Genomic DNA, 18947 nt, shown 5'->3' on the forward strand with positions numbered 1-18947 from the left:
TAGACAAGCTTCGGTGGATGTAAAGTATAAACTCGCATAGATAAAGTTGTTTTGTTTTGAGTTTAACGCGAAAAAAAGGTTTATCTTTTTCTTAAGGAGAAATGACATTGAAAGACTTGCTCGTTTTTAATCTTTGGTTGAGATGAAGATTAAATAGTTGGTTAGTTTATAAATTTAATAGGCTATTTTATCGGTTAAATACTCCAAGGCATATCTTAAATAAAAATTCCAGAAAACTTCAAAGAAATTAAAGAAAACTCCTGTAGCTAATGTTCCCTTTTGTCTAATATTTTATAATCGCGGAGTCAATGGCTGGGATAAAGTGCAAAGCTTAGCTAGCTACACCCCTGGTTACGGGCTCTTGGCAGCCACTTGGCCATATCCTTTCCGCACCCACTAAAGCCGCGCTATCTAAATTGCAGCTTCATGCACCTGGACGAGGAGGGACGCAGCCTGCTAATGCGAAAGCCGATGCGACTGAAGAACATCGAGGGCCGGCCGGAGGTCTACGATACGCTACACTGCAAGGGTCGCGAGGTGAGTCACGTTTTTCTATGTGGGTTTTGCAGGGAGCCAAGGATCTCCGGGACTGGGATATAATTAGCCAAGGAGCTGAGGCGCCAAGCTGTATGTACCATGTACGGGCCATGCACGAGCGAGTGTGCAATAAAAAGGGCAGTAAAACAATTCACAGAATGTACCATTTCGTTCTGGCCAAGCCAACTGGCTTTCTTTTTCTGGCTAAGTGCAGAAAGTTTTTTGCACGGAATGCGTACAACGAAGCATTGCATACTTGTAGGAGTTATTTAATACTCATGACGCTGTCAGCCGTCAGCCTTCCATGTAATTGTTTGTGCAAATGCATGTTCGTACGTTTGGCAGTTGTTTGTTGGTTTGTTGCTTTGTTTGTTTGTTTCCTAGCTTGTCTCTGCAATTGGTACGCTCTTGCCTTTGCAATGCCAAAGTTGTGTGGCCCGGCTGTTGGCTTAAATGAAAGAAAGTCCTTGCTCTCCCTTTTTTCCAGAAGTCGGCCTACAAAAGTTTTCCCATCGTAATAAAGTGGCTTGGAGGTGGAACATTTTTATGCGGAAATTCATTCTGTTTGTGGTTTACAATTATAAACTATTTTTGGCCAGCAAAGGATATTGTTGTGGGCCTAAATATAGGACATTCAAGAAGGCCTTGAACATGGGAATTTTATGCCAAGAAATAATCTTAAAATCCAAGCTCATTAAGTGCATAAATCTGGATGGTTTCCAGCTTCTGTGACACAATCTTTCGTAATTCAATTGGCCCACCTACCTAGTTGGCCAAAACGGTGATTCAATCCTCATTAGGCCGAGTTAGCAGGGAGTGCAAACTGCAAATTGCGTAAGCGAAAGTCTAAAAGTCGGAAAGTCGATGTCAGAAGTCGGTTTAAAGTTGGGACACCTAACCTCAATTAGCCAAGGAGCAAGGTCCTGGGCCCTCGGAATCAAAAAAAAAATAAAATAAAAATCCCAGAGTGCCAGTTATAGTTCCACTTTCCAGTTACAGTTTCTATGCTAATTAAGTCAGCATCAACGCCAACAACGGAAATGGCGCAACGAATCCTTTTTCACAATCAAATTTCATTTCCTCTGCCGCTTCCCTGCCCCTCTGTAGGGAGGCTGTGCCTCCACAAGCTGCATTTTAATGTGCACCAAATTATGCAATGCAAAAATTTATATTTGCCAGTTTGCCATTTTATTTAAGTACTCCAACAACATGCAAATTGCTCCCAACGCTGGGCTTGGCTCCTCAGGACGCTCAGGTAATTATAATGTGAAGTCTGGCTGTGAAGTGGCCATCTTGGGCTTGGCTTAAACGATTGCCGGCCCAATTTAAGTTGCCAACATTAAGTTAACATTCAACACTCGAGGATTAAGTGTATTAAGCATGTGGGAAAAGGGCTCGAACGCGTCGAGTTAATAAAACTTTACAGCCGCAAAAGTTGCTGGTAATGCTCTTTGGGTGGCTTTGGTTAAGTCCATTGCCTGGCAACGGACTTTAACTTATTGTGGTTACACAACTATATTTCCAACATTCTGTGTTGACTTTGAGTAATTTTATTATGACTCCTGAAATGCCACCGAAAGACCTGTCCAAAAACTATAAATCAATATTTTCTTTCAACTTTTCATTACCACAGACAGAATTTTCATTTATTTTGTATGCCAGTTGCATTTCAATTTCAGTTTCAATTTGAATTTCATTGCCAAAAGGTGAGGCACAAGTGGCAGAGCCAACTTAACTGCCACAGAATGCAGTTAATATTTGAATTCCTTCTGCTCCCGAAAAGAAAAGCATCTTGGGGAAAACTTCTGGGCTCTGGCTCTGAAAACAAATTGGCTGGAAAATAATTTCAAGTGGGATATATTGAAAATATGGTTTAATATGTTACTTGTATTTATTTAATATTTTTCTAGTTATAGGATTATAGTTTTTTAGTTAAACTTTTTTTTTAAATATAAATATATGGAAAATTGTCATAGATTTAAATAAATTTTAAAGATGATATTTCAATCCTCTATATAAAAATTCGAGATCCTTAAATATCATATCAGCCTTTAAGATTCCCCAAAAAGAGACAAAAATGTAGAGCCCCCTGAGGCTCAAGTGTCTTGGACAAACAAGTGCATCTTGTGTTCGTTGATGTTTTCGAAAACATGACCCGAAACCGGCACTTTTTTCACTTTCCTCCGCTGAGGGGCTTAATTCTGCAACAAACACTAGAAAAACCGGAAGAAAAGAACAAATTTGGCGTGAAAAGCAGAACTGTGTGTGGGTGTGGGAGGGAAGTGCAACCGCTTGGGGCTATACCCAACCCCTAGGAGTTGCAAGGGCGGCACGTGGCGCAAGGCAGACCAAACTTACACGCCAAACTTTAAGCGCCAGTCCATATATATAGAAGCATATACATATACTAGTATGTTAGCGGAGGCGGAGACTGTTCGTATTTATTTGACGCTCTGCAGCTGCAACAATTTCCGGTTCCGTTGCGAATGCCACACCGCCCACCATCCGCTCCTCGGACGGCACAGAAGGCAGCCTTCTGTTTATATTTACATAAAACAATTTTGGACAACTTTGAGTGCTAACCAGTCTCGCGCTGGCAATTATTTGCATTCCTACCCTAGTAGCTCACCCTCCTGAGAAACGAAAGAAAACGAAATTAATTTTCACTGCCGAAAATGGAAAGCCAACATTTTCTGTTTAACGTCTGGGGTTTTCTTATTAGCCTTTCTCTTAGGCCACAAAATATAATAATTTCTGCACTAAGCCTGGCAGCTGCATGTCGCTTTTGATGCCAGCTTATTAGAATAATAACTCCTTTCAGTTTCTAAATAACAAATTTTTGTCATGTGTTGACGGTGCGGGAATAAGTTGCTCCTGTTGGGTCCTTTACCTCGTGGTTGTTGTTGGCTGTTTGGTGTTTGCATTGTGCATAAATTTGTCTTGTGCAGCTGAGTGAAAATTGGCAAAGTTTATACGGAGAAAGGCAAAACCCCTTGGTGAGGCAACTGCATTTTTGTTATATGCATACAAAGCGATGTATGTGGTTTGGCTTTAAGTTGGAACTGCAGTTTATTGCGGCCGAGGTGGTTGGAAAAGGAAAACTGCCGAAATTAATGAGACTCAGGACTCTTTCAGGATCTAATCCTTTATGCCACTAGAGCACTCTTTTGGGGGATATTTCAATTTAACATCTAAGTTCCTAAGCAACCCTTAAACCCCATTTAATTTAAACCCTTTACTTTCGTTTAACTCCTCTAATTCGGCCATTTAATTTAACAGTTCATTGTAAACCATTCCTGAACGTAAATACAACTGCCACATAAACGCCAAACAATCTGCTCACAGTTGTCATTCTCAAGTGCTCGAGTACCACGGGGCGTATGAGTGACATAATTGCAGCCAGCATTGTGGCATGAAATTTTTTAGTTAGACGAGTGTAGCCTTACCGGCTCGTCCCGGGCGACACTTGAGGAGTTTTTATGCCGCACTTGGCAAAGCCAATTCGAGGACTTAACTGCCTGGAAAAACAAACTAATTATGACCGCGGGTGTCTTGGGCGGATTGCGAAGATATGGCGCCATAGACAGCGGGAGCGTCGGGGCGTTGAGTAAATTAAACCGTCGGGAAAATAAACCGAGAAGAAATGGTAAAGGTAAAGAAAACTGTCTGCCGACAAACTCAAAGCCAGAGAGGTGAGTCAAGGGAGTGTAAATGAAAATTACAACGACACGCATCATAAAAAACAAACCCAGTTGAGGAAAAGCCGTCGAGGAAAAGCGGAAAAGCTGGAGGGGTAAAAAAAAGCATCATCCGCAATTGACAGTGAAATGCTTTTTAAACGTTTTCTCTGACAGGGACTTTTAGAGTTTCATATATACTAGTTTTTTTTTCTTCTTTTATATTAATTTAATTTTCATGGCATTGTTGGTTTTTATCAGAAGTCCTATCTGCTTTCAGCTTGCCAACTTTCATTCCCATTCCCATTTGTCGCTGCTGGGGGATTAGCAATAAAAATTTAATTACCAAAATGAGCAATTACACCTATATTTTTTTAATTAAAGCTGTCAAATCATGGGGCTAATTGTTTTCATCTCGTGACTTGATGACTTATTTGTCTCTTTGTGTCCTGCATCCCCAGATACTCTCCTGCTCGAAGGCCACCTGTACGAGTAGCATCATGAACATTGGCAATGCGGCCGTGGAGGCTCGTAAAACGGATCTGATCCTGGAACATGCCAAGGACTTTCTCGAGCAGTATTTCACATCGATTAAGCGGTGAGTTATTTTTTATAGGAGGTTTTTAAACTTAAATGAAAACTCTCTTCTCCTTGAGCTCAACCATAACATATCTTTTAAATAACTTTTTTGGCTATTCCTTTTTTTACTATCTCCTAACCAGTACATCATCCACCGCCCACGAGACTCGGTGGAAGCAGGTGCGCCAAAGCATTGAGGCAACAGGACATTATCAGCTAACTGAAACCGAACTAATTTATGGAGCTAAATTGGCTTGGAGGAACTCTTCGCGCTGCATTGGCCGCATTCAATGGTCCAAGTTGCAGGTGAGCTTTCAGCCACTTTAATTAAGCCAAATGATAGCTAGAATAAAAGCTGAAGATATTAAAGATATGCACCATTTGTCTGGCTTTTAACTGTGATGACCTCCCTCTCTAACAGACAAATCTCGAAATAAACTGTCATCAACTTTACCAGAAGACATATTAGGCTTAAATTCTATGGATGGACCAAAAATAAAGCAACCAAATAGTCAAGCAAATTTGTCAGAGCACAAATCACTGGCAAATATGTACATAAACGTGAAATATACGAGCTTATGTCTGGGCCACATTATTCTGGATTTATGCGTGTTCCAGCCAAATGACAAATGTCGAATGCGCGAAGACAAGAAGCCCAAAAAACAGAGACCGAATTTGAAATGCAAATTCTCGTAAATTTTAATTTACCAAAAAATAAGAGAGAAATAAGAATGAATTTCCCCTAGGGCGTAGATTTATTCACATGCACCAGAATATACAAATTATAATGATCAGTATAGTTGGCCATATCTGTCTGTCTGTCTGTCTGCCTGGCAGTCTCTGTGCTCGGCAATGTGTGAACAAATTTGCATTTACGCCTCAACGACTTGCGTTACAAATTCTGGGGAGTAGGGACTAGCTGAGAGGGCCAAGACAGTTGCCAAAGGTGACACTAAAGTCACCTTAAATATATGCCATATATGTCTATATGAATTATAAACAGAGACTGTCAATTTTAATTTTTTTTTTGTTTGAATAAGAAATAGGCTAGTAGGTTATTGCTGTTTTAAGTTTTGGCTAAAAGCACACACAATTTTTAATGGTGAAATAGATTAAAAAGTTTCATAGAAAGCCATAAACATTTTCCATCATAATTTTATCTTAGACAGCTCATGAAAAAAACACAAAAGTTTTTCAATTCAACTCGATTGCTTTTAAACAAAAAAAAAGCTTAGAAACTTTGGCTTAAATTAAATGAAATATGTGTGGGTCGAGCACTTAAAAAGGGTTAGGTTTCATTCAGTTTCCAAACTTAATTAGGAAACTCGTTTCACATTGGAACAACCAGACAAAAACCAACACAGCAGAAAATCGAATGAAGGGGCTCCCATGACTCTCGACCAAAATTCTGTTTCGAGTGGCTTTGGCATACAGATCCCATAAAGCCAAACGTAAGGATTCTGGCCTAGTCCCAAAAGTGAGAGAAGCCACCAAAAACAGGTGTGAAAAAAATAATAGAAATACAATGGTAAAAACCCCGATAGGCGGACCCGATAGACACTCCAAAATGAGAGAATAAAAAGTAGAATTATTGCTGAAAATTCATTGAGGCGAAATAATTGAAAAAGGGTTTCAATGTACGAACAAGTTGTGAACGACTCTGTTATGCTAACGCCCCTTCCGACCAAAAACAAAAAAACAAATATATAAGTTACATAGAAATTTATGTCACATTTATCATACGCCCCGTTGGATGGCGCAACAAAAACGTTTGAACAGTTTTGAGGTTTCCGGGTTTGGCACTTCAAAATTTATGATCACTGTTGGTTTGCTTTAAGTTTTAGGTTTTGAAAAATTACATCTAGAATTGTTATTGATTTGTTTCAGAAACATTTAACATAAAAATCCAGCTGAAAGTCTATTTTATAATTTCTTGAATTTCTCGTATTTTTCAGTGCTTTGACTGTCGTTATGTGACAACTACCAGTGGCATGTTTGAAGCAATTTGCAACCACATAAAATATGCAACAAATAAAGGAAACCTGAGGTAATTTTAACTAATACTTAGGTGTCTATGAACTGAAATATTCATTTAATTTACACATGTAGTCACTTGGCAACTTTATAACATTTCTGTGAAATATTAACACAATAACTGAAAATTAGGAACCATTTTCATTGAAATTTATACATTTTCCCCGCAAGCCTAATTACCAGCTTATGGCAATTATGGTCCAGAGAGAATTTTAAAATGCCCGTTAATCATTTTAAGCCAGGAAATTAAAGCACTACACAATTTTCAATATTTCCATATGCTCTTTGGCAGACACATGCTCGTAAATTCAAATTTTCAAATAATCTACTCGATACGGGGCAGCCGTCAGCAAAATGTTTGCCAAAAGTGATTGCGAAATTATGTTTTTGCCCTGCTAATTGACTCAATTGAGGGCCTGACTATGGAGTGTACAGCAACCAATTTGTTTTCCATAAATATTTGAAGCCTGTCTGCCACTATTTCACCTTCTGCCCCGCCACAGTTCGATAGTTTGCACTTTGGTGTTGCACTTTTGACTTTGAAGGCACATTTAAAAGGCTAGAGGCTGTTTGCCAAAGTTTCATCTAACTTTAATGAATTTTAATGTTTTGTGTGGACATTGGTTTTTGTAATTTTCATACTCTAGATCGGCCATTACGATATTCCCACAACGCACAGATGCCAAACACGATTACCGAATCTGGAATAATCAATTGATATCCTATGCTGGCTATAAGCAGGCTGATGGCAAAATCATAGGAGATCCCATGAATGTGGAGTTTACAGAGGTAAGTGCCTTAACTTCTTTAAAGTTATCGAAAGAAACCCTCACAAAACATAAAACAAAGTGTGGCTTACACTGCCATGAGTTATTTTTAAAAGAACATATTTTAGTTCTGGTGTTCTTTCTCACATTTATTTGTATTTATTCAGTCTGTTTCGGTTAATCCACCTATCAATTTACATATCACACATGCATAAATATACATATATTTTTCTCAGCCATCACAATATTTATACGCACCAATTGCTCTTGCCTTTAAATCTGTCTCCGCCTGCAATTCCCCCAGCTCCCACCACCCAGTTCCCAGTTCCCTTTTCGCGTGACATCCACCCATGTGACCTTTTGTGGAACCAACAAGTTGGGAAAGCCCGAGAGTGGCACAGTGTCGGTGTGGCAAGTTCGGTCTATAACTCGTTGTAATAAATCTCTTTTTAAATACGCAAAAACCGAACAAACAACAAAGCTGTCAATAAATACGAACACAAATACGGTAGCAGATGTTGCCCATAGAGCTGGGTGGTATGGGTCTGGTTTTTGGGTCTCCGCAACCCCGCCATCATGGCCACTGATGTATTTGCATATAAACCAAGCCCCCAAAGTATCTCCATTTATTTTTACACATGTCACTTTTTATGTTCAGGCCAGTGGCCCGCCTGGCCTCATGTTGATTTTCGATTCCGGATTCCGCATTCCGCTTCACATTTATTTGATGTCCAATCCCATCTTCATCCATCAGGTTTGCACCAAACTGGGCTGGAAGGGCAAGGGCAGCGAGTGGGACATATTGCCACTGGTGGTCTCGGCCAATGGTCACGATCCGGACTATTTTGATTACCCGCCGGAATTGATATTGGAAGTGCCGCTGAGTCATCCCAAGTGAGTACACATATTAACCGATTTATCTGGTCATAAATGATGGACAATGTTGGAAGTTAATAATCCAATAAAACTAGAGTTATATAGTCCGAATTCAAGTCAAGGATACATTCCACTTATGGGCATTCTTTTTATAAAACAATCTGTGTATATGATTCAAACTTTATTTAATAAAAATTCATCAAAAAGTAATCATTTAATTAGCAACTGGTGCGAATCCGATCCTGTTATTGCCCTTGTCGAAGACTGTGTAGAACTTTCCGATGAAAACATCACCCAGGATAACCAAAGTGTTGCCCTCCATGTAGGTGAAGACCGACATGCAGTAGGTTTCCCCATTCTCGGTAATCCTGATTATATAATCACTGGGCTTGAGAGTAAAGAATCTATCCCCGATATAGAGATTAATGTTCGGCAAGGACGAGACCCTGCTGCATCTGACAAAGGCCTCTCCTTCGCCATTATCCTCAGCGCCAATGAACCTATTGATTTTGATGTAGGCAGCCTCTGGGAGGACGATCAGGGAAGTTCCAGTATCGGCGATGGCCTGGGTGTTCCGGCTGATGAATTCACCCTTGGTCTTGATGGCGGTAATTTTGAATTGCCAGTAGGCAGCTTTGGTGACTGGCACCCAGGTAAGGCTTCCCTTATAGAGGCTGGAATCAATGCCACCCAGGATCATTTCACCGCCTTGGACAGCGGTTCCCTTGCGCTTCAAATAGAAGGAGATCACTGGCTCGTCGAGCAGTTTCTGGGCAATCATGTTGTCCCACGGCGGGGTCACACCATCCACGGCGATTGACTTGAAAGCCAGGCCCATGATTCCGGCAAAGTTGGCATCAGTAAAGGTGCTTCCCGGTTCATCGATAGCCTCGGCGAACGTCTGATCCTTGATTTTAATTCCAGCCACTTCCACGGTATCGGTGGACAGAAATCCAGAGAGGCTTCCGGTTCCGTATTCAATGGAGAAACTCTCCCCATTGGCCACATAGGTGCTAGACTCTGCGGAGTGGTACTTGTTGTGCTTTTGACAGGCCTTATTCGAGGCTGGGCACTTGGCACTTGGGACCCAAAGATTAGCCGATCCGGTGTCGAATAAAATATTGAAATTCTGCTTGGGGGTACCGATGCTGACCAGGCCGTAGTACTCGCGATCGGCGCTGTCGTGGAGGGTCTCGGTGCCCTCCGAGGCAGAGGAGGTGGTGTCCAGGTTATAGCCATACTTGGCCGCCAGCAGGGTCTTCTCTGCCTTCACCTTTCCATGGGTCCTGGTGTAGTTGCTATTAACTTGCAAAGGCAGACGGTTCAATTTGGCCACGGCACAACCAACTCCGATCAACACTAGTAATATTAAACAAACTGGTCTCATGGCTGCCGTCTTCGGTCTGATTTACAAAAGCGACTGACTAAATCGCGAATGGTTGATGAATTTAAATAGCTTCGGTCCGAGCAAACATTCCAATATTTTTCAGTTGGCCCCAAAAAATTTCCATACGTCTAAGGGTTCTGGATCATCTAGTGACGTCTATATAAGAACAGTGCCAACTCCATTTTAGGCATCATCGAAGCGGGCAAGAATGTTCATATTTGCCTAATGAGTTTAATAAATATTAAATTTACCCAGCAGTTTTAACATTGGGGTCTGTGACCAAATAATCGAGCATTGTCTAAGTTTGAAACAAAAATATAAAAACAAAAGATTAAATATTTAGTTTTATGTTTTTGTTGAAAATCAAAAGACTATTTTTACAGCGTAGAAACAACATTTTAGTGAAACTATTGAATTTTTTATTTATAAATGGGTAACAATTGAAACAATAATTAATTTGTAGTGCTTTAGAGTATTAATACTGTGAAATATAAGAATATTATTTAAGTAAAAGAGTAATCCACAGACAAATCCCTGTACTCGTACTGCGCTGGATGCGAAGGACCGGCAATGTATGGCCTATACTTTCTTTCGTTTCCATAATTTTTCCTGTAGTCACTAGTTCCTTCGTATCCTATGGAATCACTATATTCTGCCCAAGCTGCATCATAGCCGCTGCTTGTCTCATAGCGATTATAGTACTGACTTTGATGGCTTTTGGTTTTCTGGGACCTCACTTTGGCAAAGCCGATTCGTTCGTTGCCCAAATCAAACACAGTGTAGTACTTTCCGATGAAAACATCTCCAAGGATCCAGAGTAGATTTCCTTCCAAATACTCGAATCCGGACAAGCACTGGGACATGCCATTGTCACCCAGAATTTTGATGATATAGTCGTTCGGAGTCAATGTGAATCTAGAGCCTCCAATGTTCAGATACAGAGTGGGAAGCTTGCAGATATTCCAGCAGGGAATCGAGGCTGTGCCATCACCATTATCAGTGGCATTCAACAGCTTGTTTATCGCTGTGAAGGCCTTTTTGGGGACTACTATGAGGGAGGTGCCAGTGTCGGCTATGGCCTGGCATCCTACACACAGGACTTCGCCATTGATCTTGGCTGTGTTGACCGTAAACTGCCAATATTGTGGTATGGACACTGGAACATAGGTGATAGTTCCCTGATAGATAGATGGATCAGTGCCGCCCCAAATTATTTCGCCTCCAATCAGTGAGCTTCCATTGCGTCTTAGATAGACTGAGAACTCTGGCTTGTCCAGCAAGCCCTGAGCGACCATGTTGTCCACGGGAGTGTTGAGTCCGTTGGAGAGAGTGTTGAAGGCCAATCCCATAATTCCATCAAACGGCTGAGTATCGAAAAAACCATCTGGTTCGGCGGTGGCCTCGGCAAAAGTTTGATTGGTTATGTTTATTCCTGCAACCCGGACAGTGTCGTTTGAAAGAAAGCCCTCCATACTCCCAGTTCCATAGCGGATGGATATATTGGTACCAACTGGCACATAGGTGCTGGATGCACTGGATGTGTACTTGTTGTGGTTCTTGCAGGCTACATCCGTGGCAGAACACTTGGAACTAGGAATCCAGGTGTTGGACGATCCTGTGTCGAAGAGGACCGTAAAGTTCTGCGGCGGGGTTCCAATACTAATGTCACCGTAATACGCGAAATTGGCGGCGTTCACCAGGTTCTCCTTGGCCTCCACGGACTCGTCCGCCAATGTCAAGTACTTGGACTTGAGCAATGAAATTTCCGACAGAACATTGTGGGTTAGGTTTCTTGGCCTAATTGAAATCCTCTTTAGTTCAGCCATCGATTGGCCAACTTGGGCGACAAGCAGTAGAATTAGCCAGTGCTGCATGGTTGAGACTTTCGATTCAAATACAAATCAAACTACAAAGTGGGTCAACTTTTATACCCCTGAACTGCATGAATATATTATGTATCGTAATTGAAGTGCACAGGAAATGTTTAATCGGAAAGTGTGTTGTAACCGCGTTCAGTTTACTTATGAATTAAACGAATAAAAAATTCATTTCGGCCAGATTACGGGTGTTCGGTAAACACTTACTTACGTGACACCGTGTTTATTTTGTTTGTTCTCAAGATATGTTATACATATGAGCTACTGCTACATGAATATTTTTAACAAAGTCCATGTTTTGAAGCCAGTTATACAATATTTTATGAGTTTCTAGATTTGAAACTGAACAGACTAGTTAACTAGCCCGCTTTTAAGATTAATTATTCCTTCATTAAAATTGGGGCCATCCCATAGAGCGGATATTTGCCTTGAAAAAACACACCCCATTTGGTGACAGTTGGCACCAGAATTTCGGACATACATCAGATGGCCGGGACGATGGCATGTATATCCTACGGATTTGCATCCACAATCACGACCAGTGGCCAGTGGCCAGACTCACAAATATCAAACATTGACGGCCAAATAAAATCACTGCCCGCCTTGCCCCATTTCGTTGCAGATTCGAATGGTTCACGGAGCTGGGACTACGCTGGTACGCCCTGCCCGCCGTATCCAGCATGCTGTTCGATGTGGGCGGAATCCAGTTTACGGCGACCACATTCAGCGGTTGGTACATGTCGACGGAGATTGGTTGCCGGAATTTATGCGACACAAATCGCCGCAATATGTTGGAGGTAAGTTGGCAAAAGAAAAAAATACAAAAAACCGACAAGATGAGAGACCATATTGTATTGTAATTTCTGTATTAATATCCCGATATCCTCTCGCCCGATTGAGACTGTCCTTGCTTAATGTCCTTGATGTCTTTGTCGCTTTGTCGTTGCGGCGCTTATTTCATTATATGGTCGCATAATGTGCGCCCGGAAAACGGGGACCCTTCGTCTTTATCATTCTTTCATAAAGCGTTTTTCCTCTGGTCTGGCATTCTTTTTACCCACCAGCTATGTGCCAGTGGTTGGATGGTTGGTTGGCTGGTTGGCTGGTTGAGTGGGTGTAGTAGAATATGCCTTTGGGTTGGTGCAAACTGGTTAACAACACTTAAGCCGGGCGGAGGCTTTAAGGCTTGAAAAGTTGCCATGGAGAATCATCTATATTATAATGCTGCTTTTACACATGATATCCCTGAATATGACTGCCAACCTAATGCATCTGCACTGCACTTCAATTTTGATCAATTTCGGATACCTAATTAGGTTTTCAACAGCACGAAAATGCCATTAGGATTACGAGGAAAATGTGACTCTGAAATGATGATAGTAACATGCATCCCATCTCACGTTAAAATAGGGCTAATATGTTTTTAAAAATATTAGATATTTATACTGGTTTAGAGGTACAAAATGGTTTAATTTAATGGAAAAGCAAAAGAGAACTTCGTATTAAATTTATATATAATTCAAGAGCTTATTTGTAGTTTTAAATATTCTTCTTTCCTTCATATATTTTTGAGAACTAACTTGTAGTTATTTTTAAAATATTTTTCGTTTTTTAAACTCTGACTTATTTTTTAAAAGTCACCCCATTACTTTAACTACTATTACATGGTATAATCTCAGTTGTTTCTCCACAAAATATTTGATGGCCTGCGGCCGAATCTATAATTGACATCCGGTGAGAATGTGTTGACTGGTGACATGGGTTTTGGGCCACACACATTTTGGGGTTTTAGGACCAATTTTGGTTTTCGGACAGTAATTATTAAATTCTGGCCACAAATCTATGGAAAACTATAATCGAAATTTGACAACGGCTCTCGATTAGATAGGAGCCATCCATCCATTTCCAATCAATAACTAAACAAATTGATTTTTAACTCAATGCAGACGGTGGCGCTGAAAATGAATTTGGACACCAGGACTCCCACATCCTTGTGGAAGGACAAGGCCGTCGTTGAGATGAACATAGCTGTACTCCACTCCTACCAGAGCCGTAATGTGACCATTGTGGATCACCACACAGCCAGCGAGAGCTTCATGAAGCATTTCGAGAACGAGTCCAAGTTGAGGTGAGTACCCGGATCGGTGATTATGTCTGGAATTCAGTGGCCGGGAATCCGGAATCCGTAACCTGGTGCTTGTTTGTTTATGGCCCAGTTGAGTTTGCATTTATGACATATCCCAGCCGCATGTTTATGGCTTAACGTGTTTTATTTGACTTTCCGCGCCCCGACTCCCACGACTCCCATCACACACCCGGCTTTTCGCGACCGGGTTTAAGGGAAAAGCGTGCGGAAAACTCTTTGCAGGTGCAAAAGTAAATTTATTGTTTCCAATTTGCTGTCGCCAGCGCTTATGTAAAGTGCACACGAGACACATAAATGCCGCACAATATGTCAAACTTTTCCAAGGGCACAACAATTGGTGGGGAAACTCCAGAAATTAATATATCATGCTTTGTTTTTTATTTTTGGGAACTGTTTAACAAAATAATTTCGGGGAAATGCCGAATATTTCAATTTCCGTGTAACTCTAATAGAATGTTTGCATTTAAAAGAACAACAAAATAACAAAGTTAAATACACAAGTCACGGGTAAATTTGCTGTAATTAGTATGAAAATATTGATATTAAAATATGCCAGCAAATAGTTGTACATATTTATTTTTATAAAAATACATTTTACCGAAATGATGCAAACATTTATAGCGGAATACCTTTACAAAACAAATACCGAACATATCTGCATCAAAATCATACAAAATTTTTTGTTAAATTTTCCCTTTAAAATTCGAAAAATGTATTGGAGGCACAGTATGAAACTCTGCAAAGGCTATATCTTTGTTAATATTCACCCGATTCCTAAGCGGAATACCTTTAACGATTTGTGGATCGATTTTGAGTAAATCTACATCAAAACCTGACAACAAAATATTTTTTAGATTTTTTGTCAAATTTTGTGGGGTGTCCCCTATAAAATTGTGAAAATGCAATGGGGGCACAGTATGACACCTTGCGAAGGCTATATCTTTGTCAATATCCACCCGATTCTTAAGCGGAATACCTTAAACGATTTGTGGATCGATTTTGAGTAAATCTACATCAAAACCTGACAAAAAAATATTTTTTAGATTTTTTGTCAAATTTTGTGGGGGGTCCCCTATAAAATTGTGAAAATGCAATGGGGGCACAGTATGACACATTGCGAATGCTATATCTTTGTCAATATCCACCCGATTCTTAAGCGGAATACCTTAAACGATTTGTGGATCGATTTTGAGTAAATCTACATCAAAACCTGACAACAAAATATTTTTTTAGATTTTTTGTCAAATTTTGTGGGGTGTCCCCTAAAAATTGTGAAAATGCAATGGGGGCACAGTATGACACCTTGCGAAGGCTATATCTTTGTCAATATCCACCCGATTCTTAAGCGGAATACCTTAAACGATTTGTGGATCGATTTTGAGTAAATCTACATCAAAACCTGACAACAAAATATTTTTTAGATTTTTTGTCAAATTTTGTGGGGTGTCCCCTATAAAATTTCGAAAAATTCATGCGAGGCACAGTATGACCCGCAAAGGCTGCGAAGGCTATCAAAATATTTAGGAAATATATTGAAATACCTTTCCCCTTTTAAGGCCAACACCTTAATAGAACACTAAATCAAGTAACACTAAGCCACGTTTCTATTTTTATGGCAAAAGCGGGTAGGGCACAATAATTAAGTCAGTTAATGGTAATCACCCGTTTGTGGCCCTAAAAATACGCAGACGCTGTTGGAAATAGAAACTTAAGGCAGCTAGCAGCCAGAAGCCAACGGATTCCCTCACCAGGACACTCGTCAATTATAAACAATTACTTAACCGAAGGACGATTTGTTTTTGTTCGTATATTTCTTTGCAGGAACGGCTGTCCCGCTGATTGGATTTGGATCGTGCCGCCACTGTCGGGCTCCATCACGCCCGTATTCCATCAGGAGATGGCGCTGTACTACCTGAAGCCCTCGTTCGAATACCAGGACCCCGCCTGGCGTACCCACATCTGGAAGAAGGGGCGTGGCGAGAGCAAGGGCAAGAAGCCAAGACGTAAATTCAATTTTAAACAAATCGCTAGGTAAGTACTTACAGCGGTGCTTACCGTTAACGTGGCGACCTTTGCCGCTGTCCCTTTACCATTTACCGTGTACCTTTTACCTCCACCAGGATAACCGTCATTATGATGAGCATGATGATGATGATGAGGTAGAAGATACTCGTATCCCGTGTATCCTGTGTATCCTTGCCCCGTGTAATTGTCCTCGTGTGTTTGTTCGCTGTGCCAGCGTGTCACACGACAGCATCAGCAGGGATTAGCTTTTAAGTAGATTACATGGATTGTGGTTTATTGCTACGGGCTTCCTCCATCTTTTCCGCAGGAGGCTATCAAGTCGCCTGGAAAATTTGGTACATTGCATCATGTTGGTTGTCCTTCTCGGTTATTGTTATTTTAAATGTTATTTGCCGGCTGAGCATAGGTATCCTATGCGTTTTGCGGTTGATTGTTATGCAAATTTGACAGCTTTACTTAAATCAGGGTGATATCTGAGGTATTTAGAAGTCCATTTCTGGTAAACCTATAAATAACAGACTATTAAGGTTATTTTTTGTTGTGGAATTTAAATGCTTAATGGGAGTATTTTTTTTTAATTTTCAAAAGTGCCTCTCAGGCATATAAATTTATCTACTTATTTGTTGACTCCCTCATTTTATTGACCCTTATTTAAAACAAAACAAAAAACCCACCTAATACTGTAAATACTTTTAATTACTTCTCTGTTTGATTTAGTTTTTAAAAGCCATTCAAATAAATTATAAATCAACAATTTACACTTTTTCAACAGCCACTTTTTGCCCTCTTATGTCCATTATAAGTGCACAAATGTAAAATAAATTCAATTAATTCAATATCTCCATTGGTCCGTGAACTAATTACTAAACGAAGCAAAAACATTCGTCATTTAATCCATGAATTTCTTTGCATTATTTAACTTCAGCATGTTCTATGAAGCGTTTTATCCTTACACCCTTTATGCGTCAATCAATTAATGGAAACAACAAATAAACCACTGCGGTGGCATTCGACAAATAAAATCAATTACACAATTACCGAAAAAAAAAATTAAATTAAAATATATCAAATTTTGTGCAAATTGCTGTTTAATAAAGCGTGAAAAATGATGATGATTATTTAACGACCGCACTTTAAATCGTTACATATTAATGGTGTGTTGGCCACGTTGGCATATTTTTCTGGCTAATTAATTTTAATTCAGTGCAATCCGTCTGTCCGGCGCAGCCCAGTCCGGTCTTATTGCCAACCTCATCGGCTCAACAAGTAACTGCAAAATGCCAGCCAGAAATTCATTAAAAAGTTATCAATTAAAATAAGTTGCAAATTGCAAAAGTATGTACAAGTAGAACGTGTTTCCATTAAATCAAGCTCTTTCGAGTGTGAAACTTTTTATCAATGGTTGAGCGATGAAGCCACTGAAAAATCATATGTATTTTTGTATTTAAATCCGAGGGTATACATATACATTACACATATATCCGCGCTGTCCTGACAGGCTGTAGACATAATTAAGTTTAATTGTTTCAGCACGCGTCGCGCCTCTTAGCTCTCTGATGAGATGAAATGGAATTAAATCATCGCTGACATCGACAACTTTATGAAAATGAAATTATATTCATGCTCGCACAAAAGTGTGCAGCGTAATGCGTATATGGATGGATGGGTGGATGGTATATGGAGGAACTGGGGCAGGGACAGGGAGCAAGTGGAGGTGCTACAAAGTGGAGAAGTGCCAGACATATTGAATTACATTTAAACTGCCTATAAGCATCCATTTGCTCTCTTATCCCAAAAAAAGAAGTAGTTCCATGTCAGGAGCAGGCGCAGAGGAAAGAACACAATGCTATATGGAGACAAAAATAGTACGAATGTTAAAGTCCTTGGAGATATGAACTTTTAGATACCCTGTACTTGTCCTTAAATGGTCTATAAATCTAGAAAGTAGTGACTAATGCATCTTCAATATTTTTAAAATTTAATAGTCCTCAATCTAAGAATCATTTATACCCTTGTAAGCCCCTTAAATAGAGTACAAAATCTTGACTATGAAATTGCAGAGGGAGTACTACGATGTCTGGCATTGAAGCAACAGAAAGCTTTTCTTTTCTTATCCATTTTTTTGTATTTTTTTCTGCATTGCCACCTTTTTGTTTAACCATTGCTTGACTCAATCCATAAAATTTTATGCTGTACTGGTTTAAATAATGAAACAAGAAACGAGAATACCAAAGGAGAGCAGCCATAGCCAGAACCATTGGGTGCAATGCCCATTTCTTGCAATAAAACTCTTCTGCTCCCGTTTTGGTTATTGACTAACCATGTGTGCGAGTCCTTAAAGGAATATGTATGCTCTAGTTGTAGACAATTTTCCAATTACATGTTGTGTCAATCAAAGTGGCTATATCAGCCACCGTCTGTTATATATAAATATATGGTATATATGTATGTGGCCTTACCCCTGACACAAGGGCTTACAAGTCTAATGATAATGGTCTGGCTGCTGTTGCTGACGCAGCTTTAAGTGTTTTCACCATTTTGGCCAGAAACCATTCCCAGCCGGCCTAAACATTTTTCTCACTTTGTTGCAGGGCTGTGAAATTTACATCGAAATTATTTGGACGGGCCTTGTCGAAGCGAATCAAGGCGACGGTGTTGTATGCGACAGAAACTGGAAAATCCGAGCAATATGCAAAGCAATTATGTGAACTTCTAGGACATGCATTCAATGCACAGGTGAGCTTAAACCAGTCTTAATTATTAGTAAAACAAACAAGCATCTAAACTTTAAATTACATAGATATTAAGACACTTTAAGAATAAGCCCTACACATTCATTTTCAAATTTGTTGATATTAAGCCAACCACAAAAAATGGGTCTCTGTCCCAGGAACTAAGCATATTTCATACTGGCCAATATTATCCCTAATTTGACATTATAAAACGTTTTAACCTACTTCTAAAATTAGCCCCATTTCGGGGTTCTCTGCCCTTAACCTGCGACCTTATTAGGCCAATGTGCAAAAGGCCAACGCCACATGA

The 18947-nt window shown here is 40.0% G+C and overlaps 3 protein-coding genes across 3 annotated transcripts in view; 1 reads left to right on the plus strand and 2 right to left on the minus strand.

Annotated features, from left to right (window-relative positions):
- Nos (Nitric oxide synthase) overlaps positions 1-18947 on the plus strand; it is a 34959-nt gene that overhangs the window by 5724 nt on the left and 10288 nt on the right. The window contains exons 3-12 of the mRNA XM_017243576.3: positions 423-537; positions 4676-4812; positions 4937-5099; positions 6749-6840; positions 7475-7616; positions 8349-8488; positions 12357-12531; positions 13681-13862; positions 15702-15911; positions 18497-18641. Coding sequence (XP_017099065.2) covers positions 423-537; positions 4676-4812; positions 4937-5099; positions 6749-6840; positions 7475-7616; positions 8349-8488; positions 12357-12531; positions 13681-13862; positions 15702-15911; positions 18497-18641 — 1501 coding nt within the window. The remainder of the gene's footprint in view (positions 1-422; positions 538-4675; positions 4813-4936; positions 5100-6748; positions 6841-7474; positions 7617-8348; positions 8489-12356; positions 12532-13680; positions 13863-15701; positions 15912-18496; positions 18642-18947) is intronic.
- LOC108126845 (lysosomal aspartic protease) lies at positions 8645-9877 on the minus strand. Its single transcript, XM_017243578.2, has one exon. The coding sequence runs from the start codon at positions 9855-9857 to the stop codon at positions 8685-8687; it is 1173 nt and encodes a 390-aa protein (XP_017099067.2). The 5' UTR covers positions 9858-9877; the 3' UTR covers positions 8645-8684.
- LOC108126606 (lysosomal aspartic protease-like) lies at positions 10361-11731 on the minus strand. Its single transcript, XM_017243260.2, has one exon. The coding sequence runs from the start codon at positions 11729-11731 to the stop codon at positions 10361-10363; it is 1371 nt and encodes a 456-aa protein (XP_017098749.2).

The sequence above is a fragment of the Drosophila bipectinata genome, chromosome 2L (assembly GCF_030179905.1).
Source record: "Drosophila bipectinata strain 14024-0381.07 chromosome 2L, DbipHiC1v2, whole genome shotgun sequence".
Lineage (NCBI taxonomy): Eukaryota > Metazoa > Arthropoda > Insecta > Diptera > Drosophilidae > Drosophila > Drosophila bipectinata.